This window comes from Uloborus diversus, chromosome 7 (genome assembly GCF_026930045.1).
Source record: "Uloborus diversus isolate 005 chromosome 7, Udiv.v.3.1, whole genome shotgun sequence".
NCBI lineage: Eukaryota > Metazoa > Arthropoda > Arachnida > Araneae > Uloboridae > Uloborus > Uloborus diversus.
Genome location: NC_072737.1, coordinates 23,382,502 through 23,406,079, shown reverse-complemented (window position 1 = coordinate 23,406,079; position 23,578 = coordinate 23,382,502). Strand labels below are relative to the sequence as shown.

The 23,578-nt window shown below is 33.3% G+C and overlaps 1 protein-coding gene across 1 annotated transcript in view; it reads right to left on the bottom strand.

Annotated features, from left to right (window-relative positions):
- LOC129226336 (selenocysteine insertion sequence-binding protein 2-like) overlaps positions 1 to 23,302 on the bottom strand; it is a 41,022-nt gene extending 17,720 nt beyond the window's left edge. The window contains exons 1-8 of the mRNA XM_054860938.1: positions 21,734 to 23,302; positions 14,678 to 14,726; positions 14,432 to 14,565; positions 9,767 to 9,841; positions 9,578 to 9,679; positions 6,425 to 6,491; positions 3,109 to 3,622; positions 1,134 to 1,239 (exon numbers count right to left, since the gene is read on the bottom strand). Of these exons, the coding sequence (XP_054716913.1) occupies positions 1,134 to 1,239; positions 3,109 to 3,622; positions 6,425 to 6,491; positions 9,578 to 9,679; positions 9,767 to 9,841; positions 14,432 to 14,565; positions 14,678 to 14,726; positions 21,734 to 23,302 (2,616 nt within the window). The remainder of the gene's footprint in view (positions 1 to 1,133; positions 1,240 to 3,108; positions 3,623 to 6,424; positions 6,492 to 9,577; positions 9,680 to 9,766; positions 9,842 to 14,431; positions 14,566 to 14,677; positions 14,727 to 21,733) is intronic.
- Between the last annotated feature and the right edge of the window lie 276 nt (positions 23,303 to 23,578).

Below are 23,578 nucleotides of genomic sequence, written 5' to 3'. Positions count from 1 at the left end.
ATAATGTACAGTTATAATCTGCACCCTATGTTATTGAGGGCACAAGTTTGAGAAGGAAAAAAAGCATTGTTCAAAAACTTTTTAAATGAAGTTCAAATTTTTTCTACAAGATTAATAGTGAAAACAGACTCAACCCCTTCCCCCCACAAGTATATATGCAAATTAAATATATAAACAATGAACATGAATAAATTTAACAAGACAAAAGTCTATCAGGAGTAAAAGAAAAAAAAAATCATTAAAAGATTCAATGCATCTCCTTCAAAATTAATTTGGGCAATCAAAAAATAGTTTCCTTTATACTGTTTTCTAAAATCAGTTCTGAAGTCAAAAAGAATATGAAATCAAGTGTAATATTTAGAGCTGTTAGAGTTTTGAATACATTTCATAAATATTCATTTTAAACTATTTTGAACATTATCTCATAAAAGATATCATGCACCAAAAAATAATTATTACTGCAAATAAATCTTGCAACATACTGATTAGTTTTAAGAAAACAAATTAGGCACAGTATTCTTCCAATTAGCGGATTATCTAAGTATTCTTTTGGTTTATGTAAAAAATACTTCATAAAAAAGATGAAAGTTGTTTAAAGAACAAAGATAGGACATTTTTGTTGGATTTGAGAAACAAAAATAAAACAAAAAGAGGTAGGTACTGCCAATAACCATAATGCACTAGTTATTTATTATAATGTTTTGTTTAGCTTCAACCATGAGCATTTATCATGTTCAAATTTATTTTATATTATTACACAAAAATAATTTCATCCTTATGTTACTTATTCCAGTGTAAAATAAACGGTTCCAGATGATCCCTGTTTTCCAATTTTAGGTGCCACCAATCGCAGAGCCTGGGAATCATCTGGAACACACTGTGCACTCAAGTCCGATTTTAGTGAAGTCCATTACAGCAAAAATCCCATTTTAGTGAAGATTTTGATGATCCCCAACTCAAATTCATAGTAGGAACATTGCCAACATTCATAATATTGGTATAATAACAAAATTTTGTTTCAGCAAAAAAAATCTTGCTGGTCTGTTTGACTTTGTTAAAATGGGATTCGACTGTATTTTCAGTTTTACAGCAGTATTTCAAATTTTATTTTTTAAAAAAACAGTCAAGCTCACTTTCACCGGGTCCTTTTGGTGCATTCTGTCCTGAAAGCGGACAAGATCAGACAGCAGGGCGCTCACAGCGTCGTCAATTTCTTGACTGGGGAGGTGATTGCAGTACCTTAAAAAATAAATAAACTGAAAAGTGTGCTTTGATATGTAACACATTAATTAAAAATACAGTAAACTCCCGACTATCGGCAGTCGGATTATCCGCGGGTCATTTCACTATTTTTTTTAACGGTCATTAAATGTTTTTTAAACTTATGATTGTGTTATTGTCCGTTTTTAGTTTTTACTTATGAATATTGTTTACATTCAATGTTAGTAGATACAATGTAGCAAAGTTTTTAGGAGAAATTTAAACGTGTGTGTGAGTGTTACTCATATTTTTTAGCTATTGTATACAGTAGTAACGTTGTTTAACTATTATTCGGATTATCCGCGGTTTTCGCTTATTTGCTGTTAGCATGCCGCCCTATTCCACCGATAATTAGGAGTTTACTGTATTTGTAGAAGGTCAAAATAGATGAAGGGGCTAAAATTCAAAATTTTAAATGGAGGCCTGATCCTTTACAACAGTTTGATAAGATCTCATTTGAGGCAGTGAGAAGCAAAGGGATGTAAGTAGACATTTTCAAGTTTTGAGCAAAATGCATTTAAAAAAAGGTCCTAGGTAGGTTTTTTATTGAAAAGTTTTTCTAAATCATGCAGCACAGCTGCATCTCTACCAGAGTTACTAGTACGATTTCTTACCGCAAAACAGAGGAGAGGTTCACCTAACTTTTGTACTTTTTGTCTCAAAATTTTAAATTTTGGCACAAATATCCCTTTGCTTCTCACTACCTAATTTTGATTATCTTACCTAGAAATGTAAAACTTCCAGAAATTTTGAGGGGTAGAAAAAAAAGTTTTTTTAACAATTTTTTTTTTGCTCAAAAACCTAAATGTATGTAACAGCTATGTTTTCTTAGAAAATAAATATATATATATATATTAAACATTTTTAAAGATACATAAAATTTGGTATTTTTTCAAAAAAACAAATATGCATAAACTTAATTACTATTAAAAAAAAAAAAAACAGTAGCTTTATTTGCTGAACACACCAAAAATTATTTGAATTTGTGAAATCATTAATTGAACGATTAATTTTGAGTAAGCTGTGATTTTTTAAAATTGTTTACAAGATTTAAGTGCAATTTATTCAGTAGAATAGCCACTTTCTATTTAACACTCTACAAATCTAGGCTTAACCAATAAGTTAAACTAGGGGTTTTACAAAGTGGGTGCTGCAGCACTCTGAGGTGCCCTGAAGTATTCACAGCAGCAATGTGTATAATATAATAGATACAGACTAGGTTTTTTTTTCAGTAAGTTACCAGCCCTATAGCCAGGGCTAAGGCAGAAATACATGAAACACACCGCCAACTCAGTCATTCCAGCCAAAGCAGTTTCGTGCTTTGACCAGACGAGCGACCGAAGCAATGGTTCAGTTCAACTTGAAGATAAAAGAATGGTTGAAGAAAGAAGGATGGTCATCGCTAATTCTATATTAGCTACCAGTTTGTTTTGCACTCTTGGCTTCCTTAAGAGGTTTTCCACCTTGGGGATCCCCCCCCCCCCAGGCCTGTTAACTGTTACATGACTTGGCTTGGCAGTCACTTCCTAAGCTGGGCTGATGAGTGCTAATAAGCACAAAACTGCAGTCCTCGACTGGAATGACTGAGTTGGCAGTGTGTTTCATGTATAGACTAGGGTGTCGTGAGAAAATTTTAATTCTTCAGAGCAGAGGTGCCCACTCCCCTAAATATCACGAAGACCCCCTCTCCCGAAGGAGAAAAATAACCCTCAAAACACCCCCCCCCTTAAATTACAAAGGCTCAGTCTGCGCTATGACCTCCCATAGGTGGGCACCCCTGCTTCAGAGGTTGCCGCAAATCGGAAAAGTTTAATGAACCCCTGAGTTAAATGATAAAAAAAAACTTACTCTCTAAAGTTGCGAGTATGTATCAAAATCTTGGAGGCTTTTAACCTTTCCTCGTCAGTGCAGTAACTATTTTCACTTAAATCTGCATTTTTAACTAACATGGTAAAACCGAACATAGAATTCAGCATTTGAATATGTTTGAGAGTGATAGAATCCGCAACTTGCAACCTCCTAGCTTTCATTTGCTTTTCAGTTTCATTGTGATCAGTTGAAGGACCAACCCAATCGCTTTGTTCTGGATCTTCGTTTGAATTAACGTAGTAATCATATTCATCTTCGCTGTTGAATATACTAGAACTATCTTCATGTGTAAGTGTGACAGCTTCTCCAGCTCCACAGTTAACTTCATTTGTACTATTTTCTAAATGAATTGTAGGTAGTTTGTCAATTATATTTTCTTCTAATAGCGGGTTCACTGAGTTTACTATATCAGTTGATTCACTGTCCCCAGGCATATTATTGTTTACTTCACTTGCATTGTTTTCTGGGGTAAAAAGGGGCAAAGCCTGCTTACCTGCAAGTTAAATAAGTATACTACAATTATATATGAAAACTTTAGAAATGTAAGCAAAACTTCATTTACAAAATATTATTTCTCACACTCATTTCCCTGCATAACTTTTTGAAAAAGTCAATAATAGAGGATTGCTTGCTAAAAGTGTTTTGGGAAAACTTTTGCAGGGATCAAAGTGACTAAATCATTAAATATAGGTAATTTTTTGAAAATATATAGGCCAAAAAAAAAAAAAAAAAGAAAAAAAAAAGAAAACAATGTCAACAGCAATCATTACATTTTGCATTCAAAATATTAAAAAAATTACCATTCATGTGTTACTCATGAACACATAATTACACCCTGTCGCAAAAATATAGACACAAGCATGAAATAGAATTCACAGTAAAAATATGAAGGGAAGGAATTTTTTTTTATTTGTATATACCGTATTATCATGCATTAGCCAGTATGCCAGAAAAAAGAGGGGTTGACCAGCATGCCAGTAAATTCAAATTTTCTGGCATGCCGGATAATTCAAGGTTTTTTTATTTTTTTCTGCAATAAAACAAAAGTAAATTTCCCCATTCAGTTCCAATCGGAAAGCAAACCACTGTAATGAAAAAGAAACAAAAATTATTTTAGGTTCCTTTTAAAGAGGTCACTAACTTACAGCTTATAAATATCTGCTGAGTTTTACTTTATTTTTTATAAAATTTTTCATTATCGAATAATATTTTTCTTGTTAAAATAACAAATGACATGTTAGTTAATATTATTACAAAATTAAATTGTTTATTTATCATAATAAAACATATATAGAACTTATATTATTTTTTAAGCTGAACATATATTTTTTCCAGTATTAATTTTTATTTTCCTAACCTTGATTTTTTTGGCATGCCGGAAAGGATTAGCAAGTGTTATGGAAAATCTGGTGTCCCCCAAATTTTGCAGCATGCCGGCTAATAGGGGGCAATACGGTAATAATAAACAGTAGGCAAAGCACAAGTTTGGGTAAATTTACTAGAAAAAACATCATAAGTTTAATTTATTTAAAAATATAGAAAATAGGGTGTCCATAAGTTATAGACACTTTGTAATTTATAAATTATATTTAAGGTTGTGAAATACAGTTCCAAATGTTAATAAAAAAACTGATTCTGTTACCCTAATTACTTCAAACACGCAGTTTTCCATCAAAAGCATCAGGTTTTGCATTACAATGCTTGCTCATTGCTCATTTAAGGTCCTTAATCAAAAAATATTGGCTCCCATTTTATATAATTTTCTTGCTAGATGTTCCCATGCTTTTTCCATTGGATTTAAGTTTGGAGTAAACGATAGCAGTCCATAACATTGATGTTGTACATGTTGAACTGCATATATGTTGTGTTAGGTTCATAAGTAGGCGTTTTGTCTTGCTGAAATACACAGAGTGGTCCTCCCAGCAAGTTCTGTATGGGAATAAAATGATCCTCCAATACTCACGTATAGCCAGAAATGTTTGTCAGTTAAATCCAAAACTACCACAAATCTCTCCGTTTAGAAGAAAATGATTGCTTATAGTGACAAATGGCTTTTCCCAAGGTGGCTGTCAATATTTAGCTACCAGAAAAAGTAGAACTTGGATGGACCTGATGAATATAAATTTTACTGGAGTAATTTAAGAAGCAAAGAATAAGTGTTTCTAGAAGACAGCAGGGAGGAGGATCAGTAATAACTTTGGGTAGTTCTAATTATTGTTGACAGCCGTTTATTAACATAAGAAATCCTTTTCTTCTTAACGAACCACCCAAAGTCATTACTGATCCTTCCGCTGTCTTCTAGAAACATTTATTCATTAGCTTCTTAAATTATCCCAGTAAAATTTATATTCATCAGGTCCATCCAAGTTCTACTTCTTCTCACTGCTAAATATTGTTGACAGCCATTTGTCACCACAAGAAATCATTTTCTTTCCCAGTTCAAACAGGGAGTTTTGTTGTGGTTTGGGATTCAATCGACTAACATTTTTGGAAATTTGTAGCAAGAAAATGAACCGCCACAACTATCAACAAAGATTAGAGAACCATTTCAGTCCAAAACAGGATTTGCTGGGAGGACCAAACTGTATTTCAGCAGTACAAAGCACCTACTCACGTCTAACTCAACAAATATGTATGTAGTTCAACATGAATAATAACAATGTCACGGACTGATCATTGCTCAGTCCAAACTTAAATTTAATGTAAAACGTATGGCAACATCTAGTACCAAAATTATATGTAACTGGAAGCCAATATTTTTCTACACAGGACCTTAAATGAGCAATAGAGCAGGCATGGTGCGAACCATCGTAAACTCTCCCCATAGGTAATGCAAAACTTGATATTTACGATGGAAAACCGTGTTTTTAGTTTCTAGAGGTAATGGAAACACAATTTCGCAACTGTGATTCTCAACCTTAAATATAATTTTTTAATTAAAAAGTGTCTATAATCATGGAACATCCTATACTTTCTTCTTGAAAGATATTCTCTTATTTTGGGAATCCACTGATGGTGTTCTTGGAGTGTCAATTACAAACTTAAATTTCAATGCAAGACAAACCTGCCCAAATCCCTGTGAAAATATCTAGTCATTTACCCTACTAAGACCCTTTTAATTCAATGTCAACTTAGTAAGACTTTCCTATTTGTCCATTAAAATAAAATTTGTTTTTAAGTTAAATTACAAAGCAGAAATTAAACTTTAACAATTAATAGTCAAACTTCCAAAAATATAACAGATGAATATTAAAAACAACAGAACTATTTCATCACAAAATAAGATATTACATACTTTCATTCAAACTATTTTTCAGTTGAATCCGTTGTTCCCTTCGAGTTTTTCTGTCCATCAAAATTATCTTAGAGGGATTAAAAAAAAAAGAAGATAAAATTACTTAATTTAAAAATGTCACCAAATATTACCAATATTTATTAAATATTGTGCATAAGATATTGATACCGAATTCAAAAAACATAAAGTTAAAGAAAAAAAACTAAATTTAATAACTAAATTAGACAATTAGAAATAAAAATTGTGAATAATTTGCATGGAAATCAAGTTATGAATTGCAGTTGGCTCTTTGTTTAACGACGCTATATTTAACAACTTTCTCTATTTAAAGACAACTTTTCACTGTCCCGGATGCTTCACTACAGTTTTAGAAGCATTCTGTTTAAGGACGCATTCTACTTAAGGACGATTTTTTGTGGTCTCTTGAAAGTTGTTAAGTAGAGAGCCAACTGTATTTAAAAAAGAATTCTGTGTTAAATTGAAGTAACTAAACTACGGGGCGGAAGACATAAATTTTAATATTTTTAAATACCATGGAAAATGGCATGTTATCATTACGTGTACTATATGCTTATTTTATTGATACAAAGTTTCTATTTCTTTTTTAGATACCTATTTCCTACTAGTTGGCTTCCAATTTTGAACACTCATTCATAATACCAAATGAAAATAATTGGTTGTTTTGGAAATTTACAGATCAAATTTTTTTATTTGTAACCATAACAACAGGCCACATGGATCAGCTTAGCCGGGCAGAGGTAGGGCACTACTGCCTTATAATAATGAAAAATGTAGAAACGATTTCCATTACAAAATTTGTAATAAATTCCATTGGATTACTCAAATTGTCCAGGCAATCAAATGTCCCTTATAATTTATTCATTTTGTTTAAGAAGATCCGGTACAAAATGAAGGTCTTTTGTATGATTAAAGAATAAATGTGTATAGATTGTTTATTTTATTTACGTACTAGTGGTACCCGCACGGCTTCACCCGTAATAGAAAAATTAAACGTCTTTTGGTTCGCTTGTATATTTACAAATAATGTATGGTGAATTTTCTCGCCAATTGGCTTGTACCGACGTTACAGTTCCACGTTACGATAATTTCGTAATTTATGAGAGTTTTTTTTCTTAAAATTGGAATAGAAAAAGAACCACATCAAATTTTCGAAAAATCGCTTCGAGGTGCACACCCCCATGCTACATACTAACTTTGTGCCAAATTTCATGAAAATCAGCCGAACGGTTTAAGCGCTATGCGCGTCACAGACATCCTACGGACATCCTACAGACATCCAGATATCCTCCAGACAGAGAGACTTTCTGCTTTATTATTAGTAACTAGTGGCACCCGCACGGCTTCGCCCGTAATAGAAAAATTAAAGGTCTTTTGGTTCGCTTGTATATTTACAAATAATGTATGGTGAATTTTCTCGCCAGTTGGCTTGTACCGACGTTACAGTTCCACGTTATGATAATTTCGTATCTCGCCAACTGGCTTGTGCCCATGTTACGATTCCACGTTATGATAATTTCGTAATTTATGATAGTTTTTTTTTCTTAAAATTTGAATAAAAAAAGAACCACATGGAATTTTCGAAAAATCGCTTCGAGGTGCACACCCCCATGCTACATACTAACTTTGTGCCAAATTTCATGAAAATCGGCCGAACGGTTTAAGCGCTATGCGCGTCACAGACATCCTACGGACATCCTACAGACATCCTACAGACATCCTACAGACATCCTCCGGACAGAGAGACTTACTGCTTTATTATTAGTAAAGATTAATAAATTATTATTTTTGTGAGGATACATAAAGTTTTATCAATCAAAGGTTATTGCTAGATTTTGTTTTGCGAAAAGAAAGTAAATAAAATATTTTCTTTTCTTTTAATCATAAAAGTTTAATATAAATTTTCATATTTTTAAAAACTTTATTTAATTGTTTAGAAGTATTAATAATTTATGTTATTGATTCAAAATAACATGCAATAATAATTTTTGAATACAAAAACAAGTATAGCAAAGGGCTGCATACAAAGCAAGAATTAATAATACTTTGATCATAGCCATAAAGCAAAGTATACAATTGGAGTAAATTATACAATTTTTATCAATACTTCTTTAAAGAATGTTCACGATTAAACAGGCACGAGAGAGCAATATAGGGGGGAAAATCCAAAAACATATAAAAAACTTATTTTGGAAAAAAAAATGTTAAATCTTATTTTGGACTAAAAAATTGTACGATATTCAGGCGGTGGTGGATTCATGATTTTTTAGATGCACAGGGCCTCCATGACACATGGGTCTCAAAGGTGATCCAAAAAGGCACATAGAAAACATTTTCCGTACCTCTATTCATCACTGAGAGTTTAAAAAATGCATTGCGACAAGCCCCTAAACCTAGAAATCCAATTATATTCAAGCACACTTTAAAAAAAAAAAAAGATGCACAATATTTCTGAAAGTATACATAAATGTTAGTAAAAAAATAAATTTCTTGCAATTAAATACTTAATCTTCCATCATCACTCTGTAAATGTAACTTGTTTGCTGAATATTCTTTACATGAAACTAGCACAACTAAAAATAGGTGATAATTAGAGTACAATGTTGTTTAAGCCTACCTCACTTCATAAGATTTTTGGGGTTACAATAAGGGAAAAGATGGGCAAAAGTTTAAATTTTTTAAATGATTAAAATCTGAAATTTTCTCAAAACATTTTAAAAACCTCTGAGAATTTCTGTCTTGATTAAATAAATTAATAAAAAAATTATAATATTTATTAAGAGGTCATTTTTAATGAACATTGGTCCTTTTAATGGCTTTTAGCCCTGATTAAATAAAACAATCATAATACTTTTTAATGGGTTATTGTTGATAAACAATTGAAATTTTCTACAAATTGAGATACATGAAATTTATCAAGAAGCACAAATAATTCTTTTAAAAAAAGCGTTCCACTAGTAGTTAAATCCTTACAGAGCCTAAGAAAAAGAATACCCAATCCTTCTCACTAATACATAAAAATTTCACATCTTTCTTATCAAAAGCAATTAAATGAATTACAACAATGATAAAACTGGAGTTTAAAAACTTTCTATTTCAAAATTAGCATATTTATAAGAAAATACAACTTAAAACCTTTTTCATATGGGAGGGCCTTTTTGCTTTTGGAACCTCTCGCTCTTTTCCCCTCTTTACAACAGGTTTAGAATCCAATAAATTATGTGGCCGAGAGTGAACCTACAGAATATATTTCAAATGTAGGATTATGAAAAATATTAGCATGAAATATGAGTTGCAATCAGTAAGAAAATGCGGCATTTTTACCATTTTAGAAGAAGCTTTAGAAGATGATGTAGGAACAACAGGCCCTCTTTTTTCTTGATTTTCCTTCACCTTAGGCTGTATTTAAAATTGAAAAAAGTAGAGTATAATTGGTGAGAAAATAATAACAAATTGTACAGTAAAAAACTATAAATACAATAAAATATGGCTGTAAACTTGTGGCATTAAAGCTGGGCTCTCAATTTATGTCTGACTAAAGTATTGCACATCTTTAACGATCCTTCAAAGTCTCTGTTTTTCACTTTTCATTACAAAAATATCTTAAAATTTGTCTGTTTTAAGTAAAATAATAATCTGGCTTAATATGTTATTTACTTTCAAGTAAATTAGATGATGTTAAAAAAAAAAAGAAAAAACATTAAAAACACTATGCTTGAAATGAAGACAATATGAAAGGTTACTACAACATAACATTGCAATACTTTAGGAAATATACTAACTGTTATCTTTTCATTTCAAAAATAACTTAGAACAATACTTCCCTTCCAGGTACATTAAGAAAAAATTTATTTGACTAACTTTTTTTGTAAAACTAATATTTTTTGAAAAAAAAAAAAAAAAACTGGAGCTAAGAAAAAAAAAACTACTGAAATTTGTAGTTAAAAAAAAAAGTGAACAAGGGAGCAATAAAATAAGTTGAAATACAATAACAATATGTACTGACAGTTGAGTTAAAGCATTTCATAAATTTTATGCACTCGAAGAACATTTTAAACAAATTGGAGTTTCACATAATACATTTGATTCATCCTATGTTATCAGTAACACTTGTCTTATTCTAACATCTTTCACGTGAAATCTAGGCATACCAAATAACATAGAGTTGGAATTCTGGACAACAGCAGAAAAAGGTAATTTGAAATTAGTGATATGCCGGATTGTTAATAACGCTGATCTGCGGATACGGATGATTCATGTCTAGATCCACAAATACAGATAGATCTCAACTTTTTTACCCAATTTAATTCCGGTACAAGTGTAAAATTTGTGAGAGAAGGTTTTTCCCGTAAAGGTTTTTCGCGTAGCATAATGTTGTTCAAAAATACATCTACGCCAAATACATCATCTAGATCTCACTGGATTGTAAACAAAGTTCTAGAAGTGTAGAGAAGAGTTGGTAGGAATAGTACAGCACAGTATTTTGCACAAACAAAATGTAAAAAAATATTTCTATCTTGTCCAATAGATGTAGCAGCAAGAATCTAAAGTTGCAACGTCTACTGGACAAGGAAGAAATAATTTTCTGCACATTATTTTGGCATTAATGCAGCCCTGGGCAATTCCTCCCCAAATCGACCCTGTTGACGAAATTGCAGAGTAGGGAAACCTTTACAAGTGGTAAAAAGAGAACTTGGTCTCACTTTTTTAAAGAATGATCAAAAGAACAAATTGAGGAATATTTCTACAGTGAAACCTGCATAAGTTGACCACTAGCGATGCACTACTTTAGTGGTCAACTTAAACAGGTGGTCAACTTACAAAGGTTGATTTATATGATAAGGAATAATTCCGTGCCTGAAAAAAGTGGTCAACTTAGACAGGTGATCAACTTCACAGGTTTTACTGAATCTCCAAATTAATAAAAATTGACTACAATGATAGCTTATAATTTTTATCTTATACAGTGGAATCCCGTTACAACAAATGCCGATATAACGAACTATCCGTTACAACGAACAAAATATGTGGTCCTGTTTTAAAACCTGTTAAGATAATATATAAAAAATCTCGCTTTAGTGAAATGATTTTTTTTCAAAAATTCATTACAACGAAATGTTTTTCTCAATGCCAGTTTGAATTTTTTTTACTTATTGCTGTTTTCGGAAATTAAAAAACGACTTTCACAAGCCGTAACGTGAAAACTCCGTTTGTACTTTCGAAATAGAGCCATTCAAGGTGGAATTCGTTCACTTTGAAACATAAACTGATGTATGACAACAAATGTCATGACGTATGACAACAAATGTCAATGTCTTTCCTAGTGGTCAGTAAAGTATCATCAATTAGAATCTTTTATAATGCCCTCTGGGAAAAAATCTCGTACAAAAGAAAATAACCATTTTTGTGAGGACAACCAATGAACAAAAGGGTTAGTGTTAATATATTTTTCATTGTTTTTTCGGAATAAATAATGTTTAATTATATTTTAGATCGTTAATAATGGTAAAATGTCGCAGATGTAATTATATTAGAGTGGTGATTTGCAAAGTTAACACATTTATGAAAATAAAGGAAGTTTTAAGACGATTCCGTTACAATGTACAATTCGTTACAACGAAAAATTTCATCGGTCCCTTGGGGTTGGTTGTAACAGGATTTCACTGTATAATTAAAAACTGAGTGTATGTACTTATGTATGTCTAAGCTACTTTTCCGGAACGACAGTTAACTGACCATCAAACCAGGTATCGATGGATTCGTAATCTTCCCATCTTTATGTTTGGCTATGTAACATAATCCTCTGATAATAATTAGCAGAGATATCAATTAAAAACTATTGATTATGACACTTAGATTTCGACATAAAATCCCTATTTCTCGAAGGCTTTCCTCCATTCAAATTATTATTCAGTGCTTCATCACAACTTTCTGTAACAATACCTTTATTAAAATCTGTAGCGTGAAAAAAATCATTTAATGAAAGATCTGTTGCCATTTTTTTTTCTCGAATATGAACAAAGAAAATTTTGGTTTTAATTTTGAGGCTATTTCTGCAATTGGGGGATTAAAAATGTTTCCTTTTTGGATATTTTTCTGCAATCTGCCGCAAAATTTTACTGATTTTTTTTTCCGTTCAAGCCTGATTGTTGAACATGTGTCACTTGACATAACTTTTATTTTCAAGGCAAGCCATGCACAGCCGGGCGACGCAGCTAGTAATAAATAAAAAATAACTTTAATGTAATATAATAGTGATTTATAGCTATCCACAAGTAGAATTTAAAATATGAAACGCATTTTAAGACTAAAAGATCTGTTTAAGATCCGCCAAACATAAAACGGATAACAGATTTTTATTTTCCCTTGTATATCCAGGGCTATGGAAACGGATATCCAGCATATCACTATTTGAAATCTGCTATGTATCATAACGATTTCAACATTCATTGCTCAAATAACTATCAGAGCAGCTGACATTTATTTTCTGTTTAGCTGTCTGTTATTTCTATTTTGTCTACTTATCTATTTTTAAATAATAGTTTTGCTTTCATTAGTGAGTATGTTTCTCTGTGCACACTGAGACTACTTTCTGAATACACATTTGATAAATGAGGCAATGAGAAGTAAAGCAGACTTTTTATATTTTTGAGTAAAACACTTATACAAATTCTAAACCGTAGGTAGGTTTTCACGATTTTTTTCTCTGAATCATGCTGTGTAGAAGCACCTTCCTGGCCTATTATTACAACATTTCTTGTTCCAAAACCAGATGACAGTTTCTTCTACCATTTATTCTAGCTATCTTCAAAGTTTAAACTTTGGCATTTATACACCTCTTTGCGTCAAGGTACTTCAAATATAGTATGTATTTAAAGCCGTAACAGGGGAGGTGAAAAAGTAGGACATAACAGGGGCGTGAGGCCCAGAAACTGCTCTATTTTCAACTTTTTTAAAAGCTGTGAAATTAAGAAACGTTCATGTAATTGTTTTTAGATGCTTGAACTTTTGTTAGCACGGAAATTTTTTTTTTTGAATTTTGAATAAAAATGTACCTTTTCCAAGGAAAATTTAACTCGAGCATTAAGATTTTTTGAGAGAAATCATATGCTGCAGTAAATAATTTACTACTCATAAAAAATGAATCTAGTACCTATTAATAATTTTATTTTAGTTATTTAGTGCATACGGAACATTTTAATACCAGAAAATTGATTATATCAGGTTACAGGAAAATTTTGAAAGCACCTTAACTATTTACAGGGTCCATTATGAAAGTAATGAGCATTTACTGGCAAAATTTGTTTATTGATCGTAATTTGTACAAATGTTCAATATTCTTCAAAATACATTCCTCCTGCATCAATTCACTTGCGGAGACGTGTTAGCCATGCCTGAAAGGCACCCTGAAACTCCTTGAAGGGAATGCCTCTCAGGAACATTGTAACATGGTGTTGGATGTTTTCCACGGTTTCCCAATGTTTTCCTTTCATCTTTCTCTTGAGTCGCGGAAACAAAAAGAAGTCACATGGAGCTAAGTCGGGACTGTAAGGGGGTGAGGGATCACCGGGGTGTTGCTCCGGGCCAGGAAATTGGTAATGATGAAGGCTTTGTGACTTGAAATGCAATCGTCCTTGAAGGCTTCTTGCAACATCTGGAATGTTTTGGTTGCATTTTTTCCAAGCCTCACGCAAAACTTTACGGCGTTTCGTTGTTTAAGCGAACGCTCCATCGTGTCATGTTACAAAAGTTGAAAACACACTTCAAGTGGAGGCACGTATCTCCTCTCACACTGCTCGAACTCAACTGACGACCGGATGCATTGAAAGGGCATGTCCCCCACCACATTTTCCAGCCAGTTTTACCGTGCTGCCATCTATCGTCGCGTCACAATAACATTATGCTCATTACTTTCATAATGGACCCTGTATCATGAACTTATTCACAATTAAAATACATAGTCAATGCAAATGTGAATCAACTAATTACCTTTGATGCTGCCAGCATATCAAAAAATGATATTGTAATTGGATCATTAGGATGTACAACAGATTTTTGATCCTTTTTTGCTTCTTTGGGAGCCTCAAGTGATATTGCCCCTTTCAATGAAGTTTCTTGCAGACCTGTAAAGGAAGAAAGGAATTAAGTCTTAAATATAGTAGCTTTATCCAAGCAATAAAGAATAAAATTTGCTTAAAAAAAAGACTTAAAATACAATAATAAGTTTTAAAATACCTTGTGCATTTTCAGTATCATCAGCAGATTCTTCAAGTTGCTCATAAGTCTGCAAATGATAAAATGATTTTATAAAGATATGAAGCATACATTTTTGGTTAAGAAATCTAACAATATCATGAGAAATATGTGCAACATGAGAAGTATAACCAACACAGGGTTCTGAACGGAGCAGAATAGTCCCAACGTAGTCCATGTGTGTCGTAAAAGGTGACAGGGTTTGTACTCAGTTTCAGAAATAAAATGAAGGAGTTTTGGAGGAGTTTTGAAGGAGTAATATGAGATTTTGAAGGAGTACTAATGGGCTGTCCATAAATGATGTCGCACTTTTTTTTCAACATGTTTGACCCCCTTCCCCTTTGTCACAAAGAGTAACACTTTATCTTACTCCTCCTCTTGTCACATGTTACATTTTTTAAAAGCATATTGTTAAAACAACTGTGTCATGTTACTTTTCATCACCCTCTCTCTTCTCCTTGTCACATTTTCATGCACCCGTCTCCCCTCAAGGCATGACATCACTTGTGGATGATTCATTTTACAATATCATAATTTAATCATCACAGTTATCATAACTGTGATTTGCTAAACAATTGTTTTTTTAACACAATCACTTAATATACACTGCTCAAAAGAATTAAAGGACATTGTAAGTCTTTGTACAAAAAAAGGTATTAGCAAATATTTTTTGCATAGAATCGAAGAAGGGAATTACAAATGCAATTTTTTTTAAATTTCAAACGTCATTTTTCAATCATTTTGAGTTTGACGGTGAAGATGACATTTTAGTGGCGGCGAAGGAGATTTCGCTCTTTACTTATTGTAAGACAAAGCAGAAAAGAATGATCGACATTCAGTAAGCTCGTTGTTTTGATGAGTGCGATGCCTCAACGAACTCATTTAACAGAATCAGAAGCTTCTAAAGTGGTTCGCAGGCTAAAAGGGAGCCAAACACAACCCAAGGCAGCAGAAGCTGTTGGAGTTTTGCAAAGTGTGATTTCTAGGATATGGAAATTTTTTCAGAGACTGGAAATGCTGGCCAAAGATCAGGGCAAGGTCGCTCGAGGGCCAACAACGTTCAATGAAGACCATTATTTAGCTTTAATGGCTCAGAGGCACCGAAGTAGGAATGCCATTCCACTACAACGACACCTTCGCTCGAATACTGGCACCACAATTTTGACACAAACTATCTGAAATCGCCTTCACGCTGTAAGTCTGTATGCTCGTTGACCAATGGTGTGTGTCACATTAGCTGTGAGGCACCGTCCTGATACAGGGAGTGGACAACAGAGCATGTAAATTGGAGAAGAAATGAATGGAGCAATAATCGTTTCTCTGACGAGTCCCATTCTTGTATTTATTCTGATAATGGAGTATTTTCATCTGGAGGGAGCACGGCATTAGAAACAATCCAGCGTTCGGGCCAGAAAGTGTCAGATTTGGTGGTGGCGGTAGGATGGTGCATGCTGGCGCACCCATCTGCATGTCATTCTCAATAGAACTCTGACCCGTCGTCAAAGTAGGGATGAGATCCTCAGACCTATTGTAGTCCCTTACCCTGCAGCAATTGGAGGTGAATTCATGTTAATGGAGGACAATTGCAGACCACATCGCTCTAACTTGATGAAATATTCTCTTTTGGAGGAAGGAATCATAAGAATGGAATGGCCAGCGTGTTCTCCAGATATGAACCCAATAGAGCATGTTTGGGACATTCTAGGTAACAAGTTTCTGGATGCCTACCACCTCCACAAACTCTCCAAGAACTGGGAAGAGTCCTTCAGGAGGAGTGGGGCAGAATACCCTAGTCCCTCATTAATAACCTCATTGATTCCGTGCCTCAGAGGTGTTTTACATTGCTGGCCATCCGAGGTTACCATACCCCTTACTAGAAGCAATTTTTTTTAAAGGAAACCTCAATTTTTACTCGCTTTTCTCATATGTACAAAGTGCGTTTTTTCCCTTTTGTACCCAAAAGTTTTGAAAAAAGTATTTTTTTCTGCCATACAAATGTAATTTTTGTCTCACCTAGTTTACTGCGTCTGTTGATAATGTATCAATCATCCAAAAAGTTCTCCAGGTTCAAGATCAACACAAAACCTCAATATCCTTTAATTGTTTTGAGCAGTGTAGTACATCTGCTTATGTATTTTAAAATATTTTAATAATAATTAGACAAAATGACTATTGTAGCTGAGAGTGGGGTGGAGGGAAAAGCAATAATCATAAAACTTAAAAAAATAGCCAAGCACAATTTAAACATGTTTTAATTCACTTATGAAATGTTTTAGTCTTCTAATAAAACTTTCACCCTCAACTTTTATGACTTAACTATGATCAATTTGTAAAACACATCTTTATGGGGAAAAAAAAAACATCCACACACACACACAAAATTACTACATTAAAATTGCCCTTTTGCTCTTGTGGCGAAGATAAGTTGTCGATTGAAATATTTCAAGTTACTGTCATAGAGGAAGACTATGTAGTCTTGAACTAAGAAAGAAGGAGTTTTGAAGGAGTTCAAACCCAAATGAAGGAGTTTGAAGGACCTTTCAAAAAAATTTCCTAAATGAAGGAGTATTGGAGGAGTTTTGAAGGAGTGTACGAACCCTGGGTGATTAAAATGGATACCCAATCAAAGGTGTGCAGCACCGTGCTGATGGATGGATGGCATCTGGGTTGTATGATGTCTAAATGGTCCCCTCGAGGGACCGGGCGAAGCCTCCTTGTAATTTGCATAGCACTCGTACAGGGTGGTTGTGCAGGTGTTGACCTTTTACCACCGCCCAGTTTCCAGCTCCTTTGGAACTGGATACCGGCTTGAAGGAAAAAACCAGCAACCTTGCTGCTAGAGGAGGTGAGGGTGCAGGTCTACAACACACTGGTTGCTGAGAGGGCATATCTGCAACCCACCGACACAGTAGTAGGGGGCAGGGGGGTACTCATTTATGCGCAAAAATGCAATAAGCACAGGCAGGAGAGGGGAGGCTGTTACAGAAGGCAAAAGCCACTTGGCTAGCCATTCCTGAGAAGGTAGGAGAAACCAAACGTCATCAATCCGAGGTTTCAACTCCTTCCCCTGCACAAACTGCAGCATCTTAAAGAGTAAAGATTGGTCAACCACAGTCCTATGCTCAAGCAGTGTGTATGTTTAAGATAGCTGTAATGAGAGAAACCTTCCCGTCGGAGAGTTTTATCTCGCGATGACATTGAACATATTTAGCTTGTCTTTCTAAGGAGGACAGACCTGATTCTCTCTGAGGATCATATGCCAGAAATGCAATAGGCTTCTTAACAAAAATAGTATTAGGAAGGCTTTTAGTCTTCTTACTGGACTTCAAACCAAAAAGCGGCACCTTGCTAGAATGGGTGTCAGCAATGATTCAATTTGCGGAGGTTATTTCTTTAAGGAGGAAACTATTACCCACACCCTGTGTGATTGTCAATTTTTTTCTGCCTATAGGTTTGAACACCTTGGTCATCATTTGCTTGAACCATGCGAGATTTATGATATTCCTATGAGGTGTTTGATGAATTCTGCTTCAGCTACTGGTCTGTTTTAAGACTTCTGTTTGGAGACTAGTAAAATAGACCTCTGGTCGCAGTGCTTGGTTCAGTTGAGCCCCCCTTTCATTCATTTCATTTCATAACCAACACATTCAAGATTCAAGTTCCTAAAAATTTTCTGCCAAAAAAAAATGGTACACCTCCTGAGTCTTATATCACGATAAACAGAAAAAAATGTAAAGCTGAGAGTGAGTAGAGTACTTCTAAGCAACTAGAATGTTTTTTGAAATATATTTACTCCTTTTTTAATATTATCAATTGGGGGGCACCTCAAAATTGGCAATCAACATTTGTTACTCATAAAAAAAGTAACAATTCAGAAATTCGTTTAAAAATATCAAAATTTTCTGCGAACAGAGTTCGTGTACATTATTTGGGTCTGTTTCAGAACTTATAACTTTCTGACTTTGAGAACTGAATTAATTAAATTTGTGACAAATAACAATGGAAAAAATAAATAAGAAAAAAATTTGTCAACAAAAAATTCACAACATATTTCATTAGATCATATTAATACAATACTGTATTAAATTAGAAAAAGAAAAAAAAATCAAAACTTTATTTTAAAAAATATTTTTCCTTCCTTTTTTTTTTTTTTTTTGGAAACTTAAGAAAATATGCTGGCTTTTCTGTGAAAGAGTATGAAATTTTAACAGAACCAGGGCATCACTTTGTCCTGATCATATTACAGTAGAACCATGTTTATGCAGTTCTCCAGATTATCCAGATCAATTTTGTCTCTTTAAAAAAAAAGAAATAAAAGTTTTTATTTACTAATTGTGATAGCAAGAACATAACTATAAGTACACGGAGGATTCGCTTTTTATTTTGCTTAAATGTACAGCTCCAACACATATTGTACAAGAAATTATGGTAATCTAGCAAACACCACTTCAGCTGAACTATTATGATAAAGCGTTAGATTAATTCTACATGGTTTCCCTATTATATTTTGTCATTATTCTTGGATCAATATGTACCAAGGATTATGGAACACTCATCAAAGACATAGCAGTTGCCTTTTTTTTTTCAATTAGGATAATGTGACCAGCTTTTTCAAGTTAAAAGTCAGGACACATGACAGGGGGGGGGGGGGGGGGGGGGGGTAGAGTAGTTTTTTTTTCTACAGGCTTAATATTTTACGCAATAGAAAAATGCCAAGAAATAACTCAAATGTACCAATAAAGAACTCAAGTTGAAAATAATTTAATAGTATTGATGTAAAGAATATTGCATCATAGATCATACAACAAATTTATTAATCAAAATTATTATTTATAATAATTTTGACCATGTAAAATGTTATCAAAATAACATTTTACATGGCGTTCTTACGTTTACTGACAGCAAAAAATCGAAAAAGCGTTTAAAAATCTAGATTGTATGTTATATTTCTTGTGTGACGGAATTTAAACAAAAAAATGCGGGACTTTTTCGACAAAGCGGGACACTTTGGCAGGACGTTCCCGCAGCGGGACAGTAAGACAAAAAGCGGGACGTCTGGTCTTATTAAATTAGGAGGATTATGCTGTAGTTGCAAAACTAGCAGAATAGATGAGTTAAAAAATAATATGGTAGATGATGAAACATATGCAAAACATGATGGGTAAGTAAAACCTGTTTACAACAATACTGTTGGGACCTAAAAAAATATTGTTATAGACAGTTTGATTATTTATGCTGACACTTTGCTAGGACCAAGGAAAATATTGCTATGTACAGGTTTATTGTTATAGACAGTATCGTTACACATAGGTTTAACTGTATTAAATTTTTTTATTTTGTTAAAAATCAATGCTATGTCGCAGGATGAGTGCATGTTTGTCTATAAACAAAATAAATTGCAATAGGTGATGAAAAAAAGAGATGAGAATGAAACTAGAGAAACTAACATTGAGAAAGTCTATACAGTGAAACCTGTGTATAACGTTATATAATTGTCTATAACAATATTTTCCTTGGCCCTAGCAAAGTGTCAGCGTAAATAATCAAATTGTCTATAACAATAACCTGTCTATAACAATATTTTTTTAGGTCCTAACAGTATTGTTGTAGACAGGTTTTACTGTAGATATTACAGGGTGATATTTTTTTACAAAGAAATTCATTACGACAATATTTTAAAAGAATTATTAAAACAGTAAAATATAAAGTATCAAATTTATTAAAAGGCAAAGGATATATGGTATTTTTAGAAGCAAATCATAAGATACACACTCCCAAAGCAGAATACTTGACGATGTTCTGCAACATAAAATCATTTGACCAAAATTGCTCAGCAAGTACTTCAAGGATTGTATACACAAGCAACTAACATGGCCTTACCCACAAATTGGGAGTCCTAAATCGTTTCACACAGGAGTTTTATTATTATTTATTATTTTTTTTTAGTTTTTAAAACTCACTGCTGCTATGCATTTCTGTGGAACCTAAACCGATTGAGATTCTCCAAAAATATTTTACATGCTTTCTAAAATGTATATATAGAAGAGGCAATGATACAAACTTTTCTAAAAATCCGAACCCAGGTGTCAAACCACGTTCTTTTGGTGAATTTTACATGGCATAGAGGAGAAATTAAAATAATGTTAATAAATAAATAAATTACTAAATAATACGTAAGATGAGTCGAGTTAGGGTAGCAAATAATAAAACACTTCAAAACGTTCTAAATAACTGCATTATTTTTAGGATGCAAAAGGATTGAAATCTCAAACAAGACACATAATTTTCGGTGATGGACGTTGGCATGTATCCAAAACATACGTTTATGGAGGAAATTGCAGTGGATGAAGGTCGATTGAAGACAATAAGAAAAGAGGGAACCAAAAACGCAAGAAAAATCAGAATCTTTTCAGATTTATGAAATTTCTGCGGAAGCTGCAGATTTTCTACAAATATCTTCCAACTCAAGACAGAACTTTGCACAAATTCTGCAGATTTCTTTAAGATCAAAGTAAATCTTAAGTTCCTGCAGATGACTTATCAAATTCAACATTTTTTGCGAGTTTTCCGCTGAATTATTGTAATTTCTTAGAATTTTAGATTTTCTTATAAATTAAAGAAATCTGTAGAATTTGTGCAAAATTTTATCTTGGGTTGGAATATATTGCAGAAAAAAACTGCAGTTTCTGCAGCTTTTCTGCGGAAATTTCACAGAAATCTGTAGAATTTCTTCGAAAATTTGTCTGACTTTTTCTCTCACATTTGAGCAGAATTGTTCTGCAGCTCAGGCATCTGTTCTGCGACACACGTCGAAAATTTAGTAGTATTCTGCTTTGGGCGTACACACCATATATACCCTCCAAAATAGGATTGATTATCACAAAATGAAATTTTCTACAAGCTCAAAAAATGCAAATTTTCAATCTTACAATACTATTCGAATTCGTATCACTATTGCTATGAACACTGATAAAGTAACAGTATAATTGATATGAATAAGTTCAATAAAAATTCAGTTAACACAAAAACATTGCTCACTTCTGATAGTTCATGCTCTGAGGTGATGAACTTCAAACTCTCTCTTTCGAAATGAATGCTTTTCTTCTTTGGCTTGGTTTTTTTCAGGTCCACCACTTTCCCCAATTCAGGATACTCTTCTGAATCATGTATATTAGTGGATATATCATTTGAAACTGAATTATTAGAGTACTTTGTCTGGTTTGTAATTTTGAAATGAATCTCAGGGGTTACCAGAGATATTTTCCCACTTCTCATTGCTGCCTGTCTTTTTATTTTGCTTTTTCTTTTCCTTTTCTTTTTCACTTCTCCTTCTGCATCAGTTTCTATTGATTCACCCTTTTTAGGCATTTCTTTACTCGCAAGAGAGTGATTGTCACCCTTGCAATTTGTGGAAACTATTTTATTACATTTGAAAGAATTTTCAGTTGGAAGGTGTTGCTGAGATTCTGGGTTTCTCCGAGAACTACTAACTACACGTGACCATGCATTATTATCACCATATTCCACGGAAACATTCTCTTTAGACATTTCTTTACATGCAGGGGAGGGATTTTGATCCTTGTAATTTATGGGAAGTTTTTTATTAGATTTGAAACTTTTCTCATTTGGAAGGTATTGCTGCCGTTTAGCATTTTGGGGAGAACTACTAACAACATGTGACCATGCATTACTATCACCATATTCCACGGAAACATTCTCTTTAGACATTTCTTTACATGCAGGGGAGGGATTTTGATCCTTGTAATTTACGGGAATTTTTTTATTAGATTTGAAACTTTTCTCATTTGGAAGCTGTTGCTGCTGTTTAGGTTTTTGGGGAGCACTACTAACTACATGTGACCACGCATTACTATCGCCATAATCTACTGACACATTCTCCTTAGACATTTCTTTAGATGAAGGGGAGGGATTTTTATCCTTGTAATTTATAGGAAGTTTTTTATTAGATTTCAGAGTATTCTCATTTGGATGGTGTTGCTGCCGTTTAGGGTTTTGGGGAGCACTACTAACTACATGTGACCATGCATTACTATCGCCATATTCTACTGATACATTCCCTTTAGGCGTTTTTTCACATGCAAGGGATGAATTTTTACCTTTGCAATTGGTAGGAACTTTTTTATTGTGTTTGAAAGCATGTTCATTTGGAAGATGTTGTTGATGTTTGGGGTTTTGATCAGCACTACTAGCTATACGTGACCATGCATTAGGGACTGCTCGACTCTTTTCGTTTACTTGAGAAAAGTCTTTTAAAACATCCTCAGTTGAGTCTTTTTCCTCACATTTCACAGCCCAGCATGTATTTTCAGACGAGGTATTTTCATTAGTGTCAATCACTACAGGCACACCTGGTATAAATTCAGAAAAAGTTTTTTTGCCTATTGAAAATCTTCTTGGTACATTTTCAGCAGGTTGAGAGACCTTTAATCTGTTGAATGAATAGGAAAGCAATGTTTTATCACATTGCAAGGATTGCAAAGAATCTTTGGTTTTGTCCTTTTTTGAAACTTCGGAAAGGGTAGGAAATTCATTTTTATCGATTAAAATGTCGGAAATCTTTTTTTGTTGTGAAAAGCGATGAGCCATTCTTCCCCTAGAAAAGTAATAAATTAATTTTCAAAAAACGAAACTCAATAGATAATATAGAGCATTTCAAATCTAGACTTGCATTTCACACACACAAATCTAGAAGAAATGATTGCAACAACCTTAAGGAAAATTTTAGGCAGGCACAAAAATGTATCATGATAAAATTAATAGCCATTTTTTCTCTTTAATTAGAAGGGTCCCCCAAAGCAGAATACTTTACGATGTTCTGCAAATGTAAAATCATTTGACCAAAATTGTTCTGCAAGTACTTGA